Genomic DNA, 17,882 nt, shown 5'->3' with positions numbered 1-17,882 from the left:
TAATACAGCTACAGCTAAGGAACTTCCTTCACCCTAGCTCAATACAATGTGTATTATATAATGAATGAGCCTTTTCTGTGAACCCTGCTATTGGAAAACATAGGCACTTTATGCATAGTTTAAGCCGGTCTGCAAGGAGCAGTTATCCCTTGTCAGATCAAACGCGGACCAAGTATTGTATAAATCCAGGCAGACTACACCCTTAGATCCCTCTGCTATCACCCTAATTTCTTTTTTGCTTGACAAGACATTATATAATAAAGAATTATTTCAGTTAACTCTAAACTATACAGAGAACATTTACACAGCAGCACCCGAATGATGTTGGCTTTCAGCTCCATGTTCCCTGCGTTGCCTAAGAAATAAGGGGTTGGGGGGGGGGGGTGGCGTTAGTGGGAGGAGGAAGAGGAGGGGAGAGGAAATCAGCTATCTATGAAAATACTTACAGCCTCCGAGTCTTCAATTCCATGCAGGTACAAATTGTCATACATGGAGGTCTGATAATCCAGAGCACCTCTATCAAGGCAAAAACAAAACTGCTACAGAAGCCACAGCTAGAGGTAAAGACAGAAAAGGCCTGTTTGGAAGACTTGCACCTGCCTTATCAACTGCTGTGGATTTACCAGGCAAGATGCTATTCATTCACATCGCACAGGGTGAGGTTATCCCCAGAGGCGGTCCAGACCTGGCATTTTATCTGCCTTCCCAAACAGAGCATAAAAAAGCAGAACCCTTCCTCAACCACAGACTGGTGACTGAGCTAGGAAAGCAGCCTCTGATTGGCTCAGCTCCCCTGCTTCAGTCAGCTGAAGAGTGTTCCCTCGGTGAGTGGAGGGCCGCTCAGAGCACCCTAGCAAGCAGACAGCTGCTTCCTGTTTCGTCTGGATCATATAGTTCTGCAGCAAACACTCATCAACATCTAAAAGGCTGCTTGGTACGTTGGGAAAGGCAGGCGATTGAATGCTCTAAACACAGCTGCTCATCTTCTTAATGAAACGCACAATTGGAGGGGGATGGGGAGCAACAGAGACTTTTTTTTTCAGAGAATGTTGTGTAAAGACAGGTGAACAGATACTCATCTCTATCCAACACCCGTACTTAACAGATGCAACTCAAGTCAAACAGGCAATAAGTCATTTAAAATTTTTTTAAAAACCAAGATAAAAGAAAAATAGAATAAACAGATGGTAAGATTTCTTGTGGGAATTTCTACTGTAAAAGAATTTCTACTGTGAAAGTTTTCGATATTCTCACCGAAATCTCTCTGCCTCACTGACAAGAAGGTACCTCTGTGACCCAACTAGTGAAGTTTGAGAACGAAGCCAAAAACTCTCAAAAGCCTTTATGTAGATGCAAAATTGTCCATTTCTTTTTAGCTTGATATTTTTTTTAAATCGCCTTTAAGCGACAGCCAACGTTTTAGCTTAAATCCCCTTTTCCCCAACGCTTAGACCTTTAATATTCCTAAAGCGGCATTGATCTTTTTCCAAAAACCCAATCAGAAAAGTCCCACTGCCTTCCCAGTTCCCATCACACCACAGCTCGGTTTGACCTAGGACAGGTGCCACACTGGAGCATACCTAGATACTTGCAGCTTCCTGGTCAACCAATAAGGTACTGCAGCTTTGAAACAGAAGAGCTTCATAGCTCACTGTAAAAGAAGCCAGCTAAATTTGGAAAGAAAAGAAGTTGGTGAGGAGCAACGAACATAATCTAGAGAAGCTGCATGACTCACGGGGGTAAAGCAATGACCCAGAAACTCAGAGGCTGAGCCCAGCTTCCCCACTAATTGGTCGGATGACTCTGGACCAGTCACCACTTCTATGGGCTTCAGTTTCTTCACCTGCCAAATTGAGGTAAGAAATAACCCAGAGAAAGGACTTTGCAAATCTAAAGCGCAACATAAACACTTACCAATGACAACCCTGCTTTGTCAGCTGGAAGGCATTGGCTGCAGTTCATGGGAACTCAGCACAGGAGTAACTGTCTGGCCCTGGACCCAGGAAATGAGGCCCGTCCTTCTAGCCAGTATCTCTGAAAAGCGTAACTCTTAAAGGGACAAATCTGAGTCGCAAAGAGCAACACGAGAGCTACAACTGCTGAGCCGAGCACAGTTCTTCCAGGTCTGCATTGACCCACTAAGGTCTTCCAATCACAGCTGCACACTTTGGGAACAGCATCAATCCTTTCAAACATAAAAGATGCCAAAGGGACTCACCTGTCCTTCAGCACCTGAAAATGGTAGGGTTCATACAGGAGGTCATCTGTGCCACCAAGAGGATGGCAGAAGAGGATGGGTACAGTTGGCAGGATTTCATAGAAAGAGACCCAGTGCCAGCCTGACCTGTTGATGACTGTGTGTCCTGGAGCAAGTCATTTCCCAGGCTAACCTCAGCTCTCCCCTCCATCAAGCAAGAGGACTGGGCCAAAAGATTTCTAAGCTCAAATTCCTGTATCAGATTCTGTTATTTTAGTTAACTCTCAAACTACAGCCATGTGATATTTTAGCCAGAATCAACAGAAAATCAAGGCAAGAGGGTCTTTTTTCTCCTTAGATTTTCCAGATCATTTCCTTATTTTACTATTTCAACTGAGAGTATAGATATTTCCTGAATATCTTTAAATGGGAATCTAAATTTGAGGGGGTGCCAGGTGGGAAGAAGCCGTTCACTTCCATAATTCACCAACAAGATGAGAGCAACTGACCCCTACTGGGAAAACTGTACATGGCTCAATTCCTCTCCTGCATTTCCCAACAGCCAGTGTAAGGGTCTAAAGAAAGTCTCTAAAGAGCAGGGGCTCGTTTTGTGATATACGAATGTAGGCAGCAAGGAAGATAACTCAGGATCGGCGGTCAGGAGGGAGCATTGGGTGAAGCAAAGTAGCTTGTGGTTACTCCCAGCAGCCCTACACCCAAACCCCTCAAGGACTAAGAACAGATGCAAAGCAGCGGCAGCCTGGCTCTGCCTGTTTCCCAGGTTAGAAAAATGCTGAGCAAATTGTTAGAGGTGGGAGAACCCCAGAGGTCCCCTAATCCAGCCCTCATTTTAATACCCAGAAAGGTTAAACTGATGTATTCAAAGCCATAATTTTCTATACTTAAGTGTTCCTTCCCTGCTCCTTCTTGAGGGGGTTTTCAAGATAAGGAATGAGGAGCAGTGGGTGTATTCCCGGGAGGAATTTGGTAAAATGAAAGGGGGGGGGTCACTTTGATGGGAAAACCCCTATTTTTCCCACTCCTTTCATTCTAAAAACTGTCTAATCGCAAGCTATTTGGTCACCCACAAGCTGACAACTGAAAATCAATGAATAGATTGGGGAGTCGGCCCCTAGTGTTTGGATCTCCAAAGAATAAGCATTGCACGTACAGGTCACGAAAAGGTCTCAACCCAATGCTCGGGCTGATCCCAGAGTTCCAGAGGCAGCCAGTGAGAGACTCAGTCTGGACTTCCCCAAAGGAGCTCTGAGGAGTTCCCAGAAAAGTGAACTCGAACTCCAAGAGGCTCTTGGAACTGACCATTCCTGTCCCAAGATTCTCTGAACTGAGAGCTGGCTGAGAAGTAGCGAGAGGTCCCTGGGAGCTTCCTGGGCCTGTTTCAGATCATCTCAAGTCCCTAGCTTCTGGTGAAAGGGCCTTGATATCCTATCAGGTCTAAGTTCTGAGGGCCAAATTTCAAGGGTGTCATATTTCACTGCAACAAGAGGCGAACATCAAGTGAGGGATTGGCACTGTCTTAGTTTTGGTTTGAAGAGTTCTCCAGTTAAGTGATTGATTGAGAGGATGAAAGAGAAACCAACCCTCCCCTGGTCTACTTCTATTTCCAGCTACAATGAGGATCAGTCTGAAAAGCTCCTGGGTCACCTTGCATCAGTGTTTCCCCATAACCTGCCCACCTCTCACCCCTGAGTAGCCTCCAAAACTACACAGCCCCCAAAGGCGTCTTCCCATTTTGAGGGTGCCCTGCTGACTGTTTCCTTTCAAGTCATCTCTCACCATGATCAACAGTTCAAAGTCAAAAGACCTTATGAAAAGGCATTGTTTGTGTGATTCTATTCTCTAAATTCCACGTGATTCTCCGTATAGAGGTTATTCTTGCAAGTTGACAAACGTCTCACTGAGCTCAGTTCAGTGGAGGGAATGGTGTGGTCCTCAACAAATCAGGGAAGCTCTCTTCTGCAGCTCAAGGCAACATTCAGCTAGTTTTTGTTGACTTCAAACTTAGGGACATGGAGTTGCTTTTTCTTACCTGGGCTGGGCTTTGTGGTACAGCACACCCATGGATTTGACGGTGGAATACAAAGGACAAGCATTTCTCTTTTCCATTTGTTTGGAAAGGGAGGGGAAGAGGGAGAGAAAAGCCAAGAATCAGCTGATTAGCTTTGAGTTTTAGATAGCTGTGATCTAGACAATTGGTACAGATTTGGAAACAAAAGGAAATTTTGCTATCTAATTTCCCCCTACAGATTTCTCCAGAATTTAACTTTCTAAGCCAGTGGAGTTATGTGTTCTGCAGCAGGACTCTGAGAGGTCAGGGAAGAGACAAAAGAACAGTGTTTGGACTCTCATTGGCTCTATGGACTAGAACACGAGCCCAAGGTCTCTGCCTGCCAATTTAACCTTGGGGATTATTTTGCTCTTTGTTTTTAAGTTTTTCTAAGTGGCCAAGTGTACTAGATGATTTTCTCCCTCTTCTCTTCTGCAAGCACAGATATACACTTGTTTGCCTCTAGAAACATATGTGGCATTTTGCACGTTAATATTGTAACCCCTGTTTCCCCCCTGACATGCTTCAGACAGGTGGTACCGGCAGGGCAGACAAAAGAGTGAAAACAAAACAAAACGAAACAAAACTCTACAAATTGATTGCCCTTTTAGTAGTCCTCCGAGTTTGAATGTAGACCTAACTGCCTAGGCAGGTGTATCCTTACGTCTCTCTGTGCCTCATCTGTAATGGAGGTAAAAAGAGTTCTGGACTTCATGAGTCAATGTATGAAAGGTACACAGAAAGCGCCTGGCACATCATAAGGTAGAGAGAAGAATCAGTCTTTTTTTAAAGGGAGTAGTGTGGAATCAGGGCCGCCTACATCGCGCAGCTCCGAGGGCCCCCATGCACTGCAATTCGTGTGAATGGTACTCCCAGGAGCGGCGTCACAGGCATTCTTCAGAGCAGGCTAGTTAAGAGGAGGGACTCTGGAGCCAGACTGCCTGCATATCCTCATGGTGCCTCTTTCCAGCTGGATGACACTCAGTGAGCTACTTTGCCTTTCTTTGCCTTCCATCTCCTCCTTTGTAAAATGAGGATTACCCCAAGATTATCGTGCAAGATTAAAAGCCTTGATATAAGAAAGTGCTCAGAACGATGTGTGGTACAAACTCGAGGCTGCACAAGCATCAGTTGCTTCTTCTCATCTCTGGGCTCTGGCCTTGGTGCCCTTTGCCTCTGCGGTGGGATTCCTCATCCCTGCTGCCCCTGATGCCGGCCTGGTCCTCTCAATCTCCACCTGGGTCCCTGGTCTCAGCCAGCAGAGCTGAGACCAGCATCCTGCCTCCCCCTGCCCTACTCACCTTCATGCCAACCTCCTCCCGGCTGCCTACCTGCTTCATCTGGCTAGGCTGACTGCTCCTTATGCTGAAGCTGGCAGGGACACCCAGGCCTCCTTGGCCTGACGACACCTCAACCCTTCAGCCACCCCCCCGAGCTCCGCATCCTTCCCATGTGCCCCGGGATAGGCGCAGCACGCGCACCTGACCTTCCCGACGGCCCGGCCTCTCCCCAAACTAGAATTCTGACTTCCCTCACCTCCACCAGCCACTCCTTGGCTGCCCCAGCCTGTCACAACCCACTGCCAAGAAAGCATCCCCGCGAAAAACCTGTAACACATGCTACGACTGGTTCTCACCGAGGAGGCAAGAGGACAGTGAGAAAGAGAAACAGAGACAGGGATAAAAAGGCAGAGACAAAAAACCCTAGAGACACTCAAAGGAAGAATGAATCTGTGGACTCGTTTTTCCTCCTCTCTGCCACTCTTGATGGCTCCGGGAAAAAATAATACTTCATAATTCATAAAAGAGTGAGTGTAGGTAAGGTAAAAAAAATTCCCATGGCCTATTCACTTGCCAGAAAATGACAGATCCCTCCCCGTGATTGACGTATTACTCAGAAATCTCTTGCTTTCTGAAATTTCTGTTAAAAAAAAAAATGCCAATCTCTCGGCAAAAACACTCCACGCAGCCACAATTTTCATTAACTTTACACAGCTTTATTTTCCATGCTTCTGCCAAAAGGGGCTGAGGAGACGAGTCCAGCTGGTCTCCTCCCCGTCGCCTATACATCATTTAGCTCATATGATCAATGCTAATTTAATCATTACACTTTCAATTGCTGACCACTCTGCACTACTTTAGAGGCCAGGAACTCGAAGATGAGCAACTGTATCCTCTGGGGAGCCGCACGGAGATCCTTCAGACAGAAACCGAACCGAGGAGATGGCTGCAATCAGAGCTCTCACATTTGGAGAAGCTCTGAGGAGAGCTGGAGAGGCACTTGATTCCTTTATCTGCAAAGCTTCAGCAGGAGAAGCAGGAAAGGAGGAAGGAAGGGATCAATTTCACGCAGGGAACAGGGCAGAAATGAATCGGCCACCAACTTACTACACGGCCATGGGCAAACCATTTTCCAAAGATTCCTAATTTGCTATAAAGAGTAAACAGTTTCCTTTTTTTTCAATGTAAAATGTATGAAAGGTTATTTTCTATTTTGTTACTGCTTTGAGGTAGAAATTCAGGTTTTTCTCTCCCTGGGGGAGTTTTTCTCTTTGATTTGATAACATGTTTTTTGTTGTTGTTGTTGTTTTTGTTTCTTTTTTACAGATCCATTCGGTCATCCAATAAACATCCATGAATTCTTACTAAGTACCTAGTATCTCCTCCAAACAGAAATCAGATCATGTCAGCTCCTATTTGAAACCTTCTGAGGTTTCCCGTTGCTCTCACAGCGAAGACTCAAACCTTTAACGTGGTCTAGCATATGGCCTCAGCATCTCTCGCCTCACAGCCCTCATTTTGCACCTCTGACTCCTTCCCTCTCTCCTCTAGAGCCAGCCTCCCCTTCTCGGACACCCCCATCACACCCGCTCCCACCACTGGGCTCTGTCTAGTCTGAGACCTTTGCCTAAAGCCCCACCCCTCCCACCACCACGCCCCCATGAACACGCATTAGTGAAGCTGATGAATTAACATCTGTCTCCAGAATGTGAGTTCCATGGAAAAAGGAGTCCGGTAGCTTCTCGCCACATATGCCCGCTGCCGAGCACAGTGCCTTGCACACACACGGCTTTAAATAAATATGCGAATAACTCACAGTGGCCCTGAACTCTTGGCCACTTCTGCACTTGGGCTGCCAAAACAGTGCAGTGACTAACAACAACAAAAAAAGCTCACAAAACGAAATGTGGATATTTTTTAGAGCTAAGAAAACCCACAATACGAACATCCCTAGAGGGTCCTCAACAAATTGTCTTCATGCCCTGACTGGGTGAGAGTTGTTCAGATTCAGATTCTTACAAATTAAATAATCTAGGTGTGACATAGAGGTGTTGTTTTAACAATGCCTTTATTTAAAAAAAAAAACAATTTATATAATGTGTTGATGGAATTTTTTGGGGGGGGTGATGGAGAGAAGACCCCATAATCTTTCATACCTTCATACCTCTGCACACAATGTTCCCTCTGTCTGGGAACACCACACCCTCAACTTTTTCTAAGTAGTGAATTCATTTTCTTGAAGGTCCGAGGTAAATGTCACTGAGCCTTTCCCCAGTTCCCTCAGACAATCACACACTCATTCTATACCCCCGGAGCCCTCTATGCTCCTAGACTTCTACTAATGGGCCTACCACATAATAGTGTGTAATTCATCCAGCAGACCTGTTTCTTCTGCTACAAGATGAACAACTCAAGCAAGAACCATGTCTTACTCAGCTTTGCACCCTAAATGCTTCATTCCATAGAAGAGTCTCAATAAATACTGGATGCAGAAAGTGAATGACCAACATGAAAAGAAAACCCACATTTTGAGCCCTGATGACACTGCCTCCATCATAATCCATGCAGTCTAGTCTAGTAGATGTTTGAGATCTTAGAGGGAATCAACAGAGAAGGGAATGAGCCAGGAATCTGTGAGGTCAATTTTAGGGCTGCTATAGATTTAGAAAACAAACCACAAGATGGAAAGGAGTGTAGGAACTCAGGTGTGAGCCGGACTTGTGTCAACAGCAGAGGCTTTTCTTGAGTGGAATCTATGGGCAGAAGGGATACTGGTGAATGATGAGTGGATGGTAGCATTGGGGTCCCAGGGTGTTTCCCAAAACATTGTTGCCTTAGAACATATTTTCGGAGAAACTCCTATTTCCCTATGGAAAAGAGTGCCAGACTCTGTACCCCTCAAAGGCAGGAACTATGTCTTATTCATCTTACATACCCCTCTCTAACCCAGTGCCTATCACAATAACTGCAAAGTAGAAGTTCAATAACTACATTGGGAAAAGGCGAATAAGCTAGTATGACATAGGTGACCGCCACAACAGAACATAGTCCTGAGAGGACCTTGTGTTTCAAGTTCTATCGTATCTCATGCTGCCTTAGGCACCAGGCATCCTAGACCCTCAACAGGGAAATAGGGGAATCTGACTAACTGCAAAATACAGAGTTTAGAGCAGCAATCCTCATTCTAGGTCCCACCTGCAGGGAGACCTAAAGCTTTACAAAATGCTGCTAGACTTGAGTAGGATTGCCTCAGGCAATGGACTGGTCTTGAGCTTCCGGTTGATAGTTTTTAGCTTCTGCAACCCAGTAAGCAGGAAGGAAGGAAGGGCGGGCGGTTTTGGTGCACACTGCCAAGCTTTGACTTCTTTATTATTCTATATGGCCAAGATGACTAACAGCCCTAGATTCCATTGTCCATTCCTTCCTTTTAGCAATAAACCCTATTCCACCCCCAATTTTAGCAAGGCATATGACTCTCCAACTACAAACTACATTTCACAGCCTCCCTTGCAGTGAGATGTGACCCTGGTCTTGCCAACAGAGTGTGAGTGAAAGTAATGTATCCAATTTACACCTTACATCCTTGAAAGGATACTGATTGCCCTCACACTCTCTTCCCCATTCCTTTGGATGTGCGCTGATGAGCCAATGTCCACCAGACAGAAGGACAATGAAGAGTTATTAGAGCTAAAGAAAGTTGAGTCAGTAAATGACCTGTGAAGAGGGCTACTCTGCTGTCCTGGACTGCTCTCCTACACTGCTGGGTGAAAGAGAAAGACACATCTTTACCTGGGGATCTCTTTGTTAAAGCAGCTTCTATTAACTAATGCCAGCTGCAAAAGTAACTAAGATGGAGGTCATTGGAACAAGAAGAAGGCAATCAGAAAAAAAACGTCCATAAGGTAGGCACTGGACTCAGAAAAAGGTCTCTCTCTAGGTTGTGGCATATCTTCTAATTCTTTTTTCACAAAATGCTAACAAAACCAAGATGGTGATCGGTTACAACAAATCCTCACCCCCACCCCCTCCATCCCCATTAAAAACAGACACTGTTACGTAAATGTTTAGCCGCAGTAAGTCTGTTTATTTTCTAAAACCAAAGATTAGGAAAAACCCCAAATGTTGGTAAGCTAAAAACACATATAAATTGCCAATTTTATACTGCTTTTTCAAAGCTCAAATGAGTTCAAAGAAAATCTTCAACTCGATTGGGTTTTTAAATTGAAGTAGACCACTACAAAGAGAAAAATATTCACCACTTTTTAGCAAAGTCCATAAGGATTTCCTCATGAAGATTTTCAATATAATTTCTCCTAGTTCCTAACCTGGTCATTTTCTTTGCAGTACTGGATGGAAAATAAGTTAGAGCACTAAGTCCAAAGCCTTTCCCCGAGAGACACAAATGGAAACAAGCTGAGTTACTTGATCTAAATTCCAATTCTCAGAAGTGATTCCTGCATTAAATATTCAAGGAAAATAACAATCATCTCCATAGAAAATTGTATGAATTTGGGGAAAAATAATTAAAAAAAATAGTATACATTTGTATTGATAGAAAATAGAGGAGAATGTGGAAAAATTATCGATAATCCATTGTATCTGGAGGCATGTTTCATAAATCCAAAAGCATAAACAAACTAAGCATACAGACTGGTCACACACACACACACACACACACACACACACACACACACACGGTTTTTTAAAGTTGTTTGGCAATGCGTTTTTAATTACAGAAAGTGATTTCTCAAATGTTTAAGATAGACTGAAAATTAAAAATAGCAATATCCAAATAAATATTTAGGTGCCATGTACCTTACGGCACCCCAACTCACTGTATTTTTGAACCTTGTGTGAGAGGGTTCAGAAATGACCCTCTTGTCTTGTACACCTTATAAATCTATTTTCTTTTAAATGGGAAAGGCAATAATATCACAATTTTCAAAAACAGTAGTTTAAAACAAATTATTTCTCATAGCCCCTCTAAGTTACTCTTTCAACCATCAAATTAAATAAATATAAAACACTACAAGATAATAAATGAGTAACTTGTTAATCTGCGAATAATGTCAAATCTTCATGTTCCAGAGGTTTCTTGGGCTGTCTAACCATTTAAACCTATGGATCACATGAACATGGAACAGCCTTTGTAACATAATTTGGATATGTTTACATGCCATGAAAGAGATACTAACAGACAGTAATAGTTCATTCCAGAAAATAAGGGGGGGGGTGGTTCATAAACACATTGTTACAGATCTCAAAGTACTATCTGCCAGCATTAGGAAAAGAATGTTATGAGTAAATGTTCAGATTTACCCAACTTAATGAAATTAAGAGTTTTTCCCTGCCAGGTACCTTTAAAGCTTTCCATGAAAGAACTGAACTAAAAGACAATGTCAGGAAGATGGCCTGTGGGCCTCAACTAATAAAGGCTCACTCTTGAAAAAGATACCTACTAGAACAGTAAGATGTGAACCAAAATAACAGCTTCAGATATCATCATCCTATCTTCAATCAAGCAAATCAATCACTAAAACTTGGGGGAGAAGAATAAAAGGTCCAGGAAGAGAAGGGATGAGCAAGCTAACTTCATAGCCAGTAGAGTCATTCATTTCCTCTCACTTTTAGCTCTTGTTGGTTGTGTTTACTTCATTTAACCATAAACTTAATGAATATAAAATAATCAGAGAGAGCTGAAGGCTTAGAAAGCATGGGAAAGTGTCCTAACAACACACAACTCTAAAACCATAAAAGAAGAGAGTAAAATATATTTTTCATGGTATTTGTTCTCCATCTACTTGTCTACTGCCATCTCTACTTTACAACATCTTTCTCACTTTATCCTTATTTCATCCACTCATTACACTTTCCCCAAAACATGTGCTTATAATCCAGATTCCTGCTGTTTCTTATGCTTGAAACCAACTTAAGCATTTTTGTAGTCTACTGAAATTTTCCACAAATCATCCCTTTGCAAATCAACTCTCTATCTTATGAGACCTTCCACTGCCAATTCTTCCACAAAATTTTTGTTTTTAATGGGACTTAATTAAACTTAAAAGCTTTTGCACAGCAAAGGAAACCATAAACGAGACAAAAAGACAACCCTCAGAATGGGAGAAAATATTTGCAAATGAAACAACAGACAAAGGATTAATCTCCAAAATATGCAAACAGCTCATGGAGCTCAATATCAAAAAAACAAACAATCCAGTTAAAAAATGGGCAGAAGACCTAAATACACATTTCACCAAGGAAGACATACAGATGGCCAACAGGCACATGAAAAGACGCTCAACATGACTAACTATTAGACAAATGCAAGTCAAAACTACAAAGAGGTATCACCTTATGCCGGTCAGAATGGCCGTTATCAAAAAATCTAGAAACAATAAATGCTGGAAAGGGTGTGGTGAAAAGGGAACCCTCCTGCACTGTTGGTGAGAATGTAAATTGATACAGCCACTATGGAGAACAGTATGGAGGTTCCCTAAAAAACTAAAAATAGAACTACCATACGACCCAGCAATCCCACTACTGGGCATATACCCTGAGAAAACCATAATTCAAAAAGACACATGCACCCCAATGTTCATTGCAGCACTATTTACAATAGCTGGGACATGGAACCAACTTAAATACCCATTGACAGATAAATGGATAAAGAAGATGTGGGACATATATACAATGGAATATTACTCAGCCATAAAAAGAAAGGAAATTGAGTTATTTGTAGTGAGGTGGATGGACCTAGAGTCTGTCATACAGAGTGAAGTAAGTCAGAAAGAGAAAAACAAATATTGTATGCTAACGCATATATATGGAATCTAAGAAAAAAAAATGGTACTGATGAACCTAGTTGCAGGGGAGGAATAAAAAGGTAGACATAGAAAACAGACTTGAGGACATGGGGTGGGAAGACGAAGCTTGGGCGAAGTGAGAGTAGCATCGACATATATACACTACCGAATGTAAAATAGTTGGCTGGTGGGGAGCAGCAGCATAGCACAGGGAGATCGGCACGGTGCTCTGCGATGACCTAGAGGGGTGGGATAGGGAGGATAGGAGGGAGGCTCAAGAGGGAGGGGATATGGGAACATGTGTATGCATATGGCTGATTTGCTTTGTTGTACAATATCAGCTAACACAGTATTGTGAAGCAATTATACTCCAATAAAGATCTATTAAAATTTTTTTTTAAAAAGTGGTATTGTGGAAAACTTGCAAAATTCAGAAAAATACAAAGACAAGAATAAAAATATGGAGTCTTACTACTGAAACATGATTACTATTAATACTTTGGTATCATTCTCTGCATGCCTTCTATTTTACATTTAGAACATGCTATATGTAAACTTTTGTGTTCTCTTAACTATAACAGCACAAACATTTTCTCACATTACTAAAAACTTCTCATAAACAACCTATTACAATTATATAATATTGCATCATATGAATATACTAGGCAGTTCCCATTGTTTTGCTCTTATATCATATTAGTCTGTAATTCAGATTATTTTCTTTGTCTAGATTCCAGATATTCTTGGGTCAAAGTCTATGAACATTTTAAGCCTCACATTGCCAAATGCTGTAGAGAAACAGTCTACCAATTTACATACTTACTAGTTTGATACGAAGTCCTAGGTCTTAGCCCTCATCAGCAATGGGGCAAATGGGAGACCTAACATTCTAATTTTTTTTATCTGTTAATTTGATACAGAAAAAGTGGCATTTCACTGTTGCTTTAAATTGCATTTTTTGCTAATAAACATATACATGTGAAATATATATAATATGGCACTTTTTCATAAGCATGGCAAATTTACTGTCTCTGAATGAGGAATTTTCACATTCAAATAACAGAGACTGTGATGTTCTTGTCTCCAGTCTCTTTTTGGAAAGTCTTATGAAAATAGTATCTGCGGCAATGGCTCTCAGCAACAGCAGAGGACCAGAATCACCTGTGGATCTTTTTTACAATCGATTTACACTCTAGAAACTCAAACTCAGTAGAGGTTCTATCATCTATATTTTCTAAAAATTCCAATGCCATTTTAGTAGGCAACTGAATGAGAAGACCACTGAGTTAAGACTAAACAGTTAAATGTCTCACCTGTCAGGTGAATAAGCTACTGCATGTGCTCTTCAGGCATAAGATGAAGAGCATCATGCTCTAAACTGTCATTTTATTCTATGGTGCTTGCCTTACATCCATAAGGCAACTTAGGATCCTGTGAGATCTACTTCTACCGAGTGACATAATATTGCCCATACCTCTTAGTCTCATTTCTAAGAATGACCTCGTTTCCCATACCTCTTAGTCTCATTTCTAAGAATGACCTCGTTTCACATGAAAAAAAAGTAATCTAAATACTGATGTACCATTTGTTCATATACCCAGTACTTGGCAGAAGTATTTACACAGCAGATAGGATAAACATCTGGTGTGAATTTCCAAAATGGCACCTTCTTCAACTCAAGGAGAGCCTCTGCCTGTATTCTATGGGCCAGGGATAAGTGTTGATATTATTTACTGATTTATGTTGATGTTTACCGAAATATGAAATCCAGCTGACCCTTGGACACACCCACAATCCCACTCCAATCTCTAAACAACCAATTACTCCCCTTCACACAATTAAGCATCATACTCGAACAGTCTATGCCTGTTGATACTGGTGTCACATGGCCTAGCGAACTCGTCACCCTGATATAACCTGGGCTTAGGAAGTGCCCTCATCTCACAGAGCTAGGGTAGCTAACACAATAATGGGGGGAAATATGGGGGAAAAAAGAAGTTCTGATGTTAGAAGGGAAAGTTTCCTCCATATCAACTCTGGTAAACCCCATTTGGCTGGAAAATACTAGTATTAGAACAGCCTAGGCCCAGACTCTCCTAGCATTGTTTGGAGCCTGAACCCCTACTGGGGGTTCACAAATTGAACAGCACAAGAATCTCTGCAAGAATTGTTTCAGAGGGGCTTCCCTGGTGGCACAGTGGTTGAGAGTCTGCCTGCCGATGCAGGGGACACAGGTTCGAGCCCTGGTCTGGGAAGATCCCACATGCCGCGGAGCAACTAAGCCCGTGCGCCACAACTACTGAGCCTGCGTGTCTGGAGCCGTGCTCTACAACAAGAGGCCGCGACAGTGAGAGGCCCGCGCACCGCGATGAAGAGTGGCCCCCGCTCACCACAACTGGAGAAAGCCCTCGCACAGAAACGAAGACCCAACACAGCCAAAAATAAATAAATAAATAAATAAATAAATTTATTAAAAAAAAAAAAAAAGAATTGTTTCAGAGATTGTTTCCTTCCCTCTCAGATGCTAAAAGTGGTCATCCCCTACCACCAGAGAGAAACCATTCTGGAAGGAAGAGATGGCAGGAGAGGACCAAGTTAAGCGCTGAGAACCAGTACTTACACTGTTGGGTCAGGGTGGAGGAGTAAACTCATGTCCTTGACAAATCCATAAGTGGAAAAGTCAGTCCAATTTTCCAATAAGAAAAGTAAGGGACAGATTTTCAAAATTAGGTAAAATGTGAGTCCAAATGAATTATTTTATCTGTTCTGCAGATAAAGTCCCCAAAGTATCAGTATTACCATGCCAACCACCTTGGGCTCTTGGTACAAATTAACTGACAATGATGAATAGGCTATTTCAACTTCAAAAATTAAATCTTTATATGGCCATGAATATTCTTTATGGTTTACTACTACAGCTCAGGGGGGTGCTTTCATCTCTGGGCACAGTTGAGTTCAGAGAAGCAAAGTGAACACTCTGTTTCATTCTGTTCCTCTCTCTCCAGGGGCCACTTTGCCAGCCTTTGGATTGTTTCTGCCATGGACAGCATCCTCAAAAAAGCCTCAGGACAGAAACGCTTAGAGGCCACGGGGCATAAAAAGCTGTTATGATGCACCCAAAAGAAAGGGACTTTGTTGATGTTTTGAACTAAGTAAAAGAAAAAAAGCATTAACAAGTGCACCAAACTTGGTGACTGGAATTAGCAAATCAGGACACATATATATAAGTGTAATCACAAGGTCACACCTTCACACCTAGGCATTTAGCTGTGTGTCACTGTAAATCACCACACCAGCACTTTCCCTCCCCTTCATTTTTTTTTTTACTTTTCTATATTTAGTACCATTACAAATGCTGTTAACTCAGATAACTTATAGTACCTATGCACAAGAAGAATAAATCACAGTTTCAATGAGATCCACCAATTTAAATGTCTTTTTTGTACATTTCCATTTCCAATGACAATATTTCAGTCAGTATGCATCATTTTCTGGTATCCATTCTTGAAGATTTATACATCTGCATAGAGCTGGGTGAAAAATGTCTTTACATTAAAGATTGTACCCTTCCTTTTGAAAATTTTATTCCATGAAATAACTTTTATATTCCCTTTTAATTATCAAATGAATACAATTTTTTAAAAATCTTAAATTTGAGGTTAAGATACCCTGTTAAAATAATCTAGAAATCAAAGTAAAGTAAAATCTTAATGGGAAGTTGTTACAGTGATTTGCTGTAAATTATTTTTTTCCAAGAAGTCAAAGTGGACAACAATAGCAAAGGGATAGACAAACCAGGCTCCCCACCCAAGGACATGATTTCCTCTATTCATTCCTCTAAATGTGTCTCTCAATTACTCACATTTCGGCTGAGCTCCCCTGACCCTAAACACCTCCAATTTTATCTAATACATCAACCTTTCCTATGTTCACTTAGGAACATCCTAGTGGAATCTAAAAACCTCTATCCTACACCAAAGTGGGTAAAGAGTCTGATTTCTTAAAAAAAATCAGAATTATGCAGGTGCAGCCTGATGACCTCCACTGGTCTCTCAATGCTACTGTTTTAGTCAGCTCAGGCAGCGATAACAAAAATACCATACACTGGGTAGCTTAAACAACGAATGTTTATTTCTCATAGTTCTGGAGGCTGGGAAGTCCAAGATCAGGGTGCCAGCAAATTTGGTGTCTGGTGACAGCCCTCCTCCGTGTCTACATACAGCTGCCTTCTTACCACACCCTCAAGTGGCGGGCCGCACCCTCACAGTCTCATCTAAACTTAATTACCTCCAAAGGCCTCACTTCCAAATACCATCACATTGGGAATTAGGGCTTCAACATATGAACTTGGAGGGGGAACACAGACATTCAGTCCATAACAACTGCCCAGCACTCCTTCTGTATGTATCATCAGTTTTCTCCCTAATCCACACAAATCTTCATCAATCTGAAATTCCTACCTCATCCCTCTTCTTTTACCATGAAGAGATGATCTCACTCCCCTACTCCTCAGGAGGCAAACAAATCAACATTCCCTGAATTTCCTGTTCCATCCCACAAATTAGATCTCCTTCCATTCCATTCCATTTCAATGGAAGAGGTATCCCTCCTCCTTCTAAGGTTGATCTCGTCACCTGTCCTCAAAATCCAAATTTCTGTGGCCTCAATATGAACCTGATTCCATCTGCTCTCTTGACTATAACTTTGACCCATTCCTCTCTGTTGTTACCCTTTAAACATACACATGCTGAAGTCCCCTTCACTTTCAAGAACAACAACCCTTCCCTGGCCTTGTCTCTCCCCATTATCAACCTATTTCTATCTATGTCTCATAGCCAACCTCCAGAGAGTATATCCACACCCTCAGCCTTCACTTCTACACTGTTCAGTCTTCATAATCTGACCTTTATCCTCATCCCGGACTCAAACTGTTCTCGTCAAAATTGCCAAAGACCTTTTTGTTGCTATATGTAATAGAACCTCATCTTCCATGACCTCTGACACTGTTGACCTCCCTTCTGCTGGAAACTCTCCTGTTCCTTGGGTCCTGCCACAGAAACCAAGGAAACTCTCTAGCCACCTCTCCAATTTTCCAGAATTCCATCTCTAGGTCTCCCTTGGCTTCAACCACCTCCTGTCTTCTGATTATTTATGAATAAATATGTTCAGTTCAAATTTAGGTCTGGAGTTCCAGAACTACCCATGCAACTGCCTACCAGATATCTCGACCCCAATGTCCCACAGGCCACACATGTTACACTCAACATATCCAATAACAAACTCATCTCCATCTTCTATGAAACCAAGTACCTGTACCATAACACAGAATGGCACTTCCACCCCGTTGTCCGATTTGGAAATTTGAGGACCATCCTTGATGCTTCCTTCCCATCTCTCCACTGAACCCCATGCTGTTATTGTTTCCCCCAACACCTTTTTTTAAAATGTTATTTTATTAAAGTATAGTTGATTTACAATGTTGTATTAATCTCCTAATACCTTTTGAACTTTTCCTCTTTTCTCAATCCCTAGGA

At 42.1% G+C, this 17,882-nt stretch overlaps 1 protein-coding gene across 6 annotated transcripts in view; it reads right to left on the bottom strand.

Annotated features, from left to right (window-relative positions):
- The window catches only part of CACNB4 (calcium voltage-gated channel auxiliary subunit beta 4), a gene marked incomplete at its 5' end in the record, with an annotated part of 250,477 nt that overhangs the window by 136,951 nt on the left and 95,644 nt on the right, over nucleotides 1-17,882 (bottom strand). Inside the window, one exon of one of the 6 annotated variants that reach the window (XM_082395767.1) lies at nucleotides 447-5,773. The exons of 4 other annotated variants lie outside the window; for them this stretch is intronic. In XM_082395767.1, coding sequence (XP_082251893.1) covers nucleotides 447-491 — 45 coding nt within the window. Of the gene's footprint in view, nucleotides 1-446; nucleotides 5,774-17,882 lie in introns of those variants that run through there. One more of the 6 variants, XM_082395768.1, reaches the window with a different exon arrangement.

This window comes from Balaenoptera borealis (assembly GCF_965194805.1).
Source record: "Balaenoptera borealis genome assembly, chromosome: 6".
NCBI classification, from domain to species: domain Eukaryota; kingdom Metazoa; phylum Chordata; class Mammalia; order Artiodactyla; family Balaenopteridae; genus Balaenoptera; species Balaenoptera borealis.
Note: the sequence above shows the minus strand (reverse complement) of the source record. Positions and strands in the feature narration are given on the sequence as shown.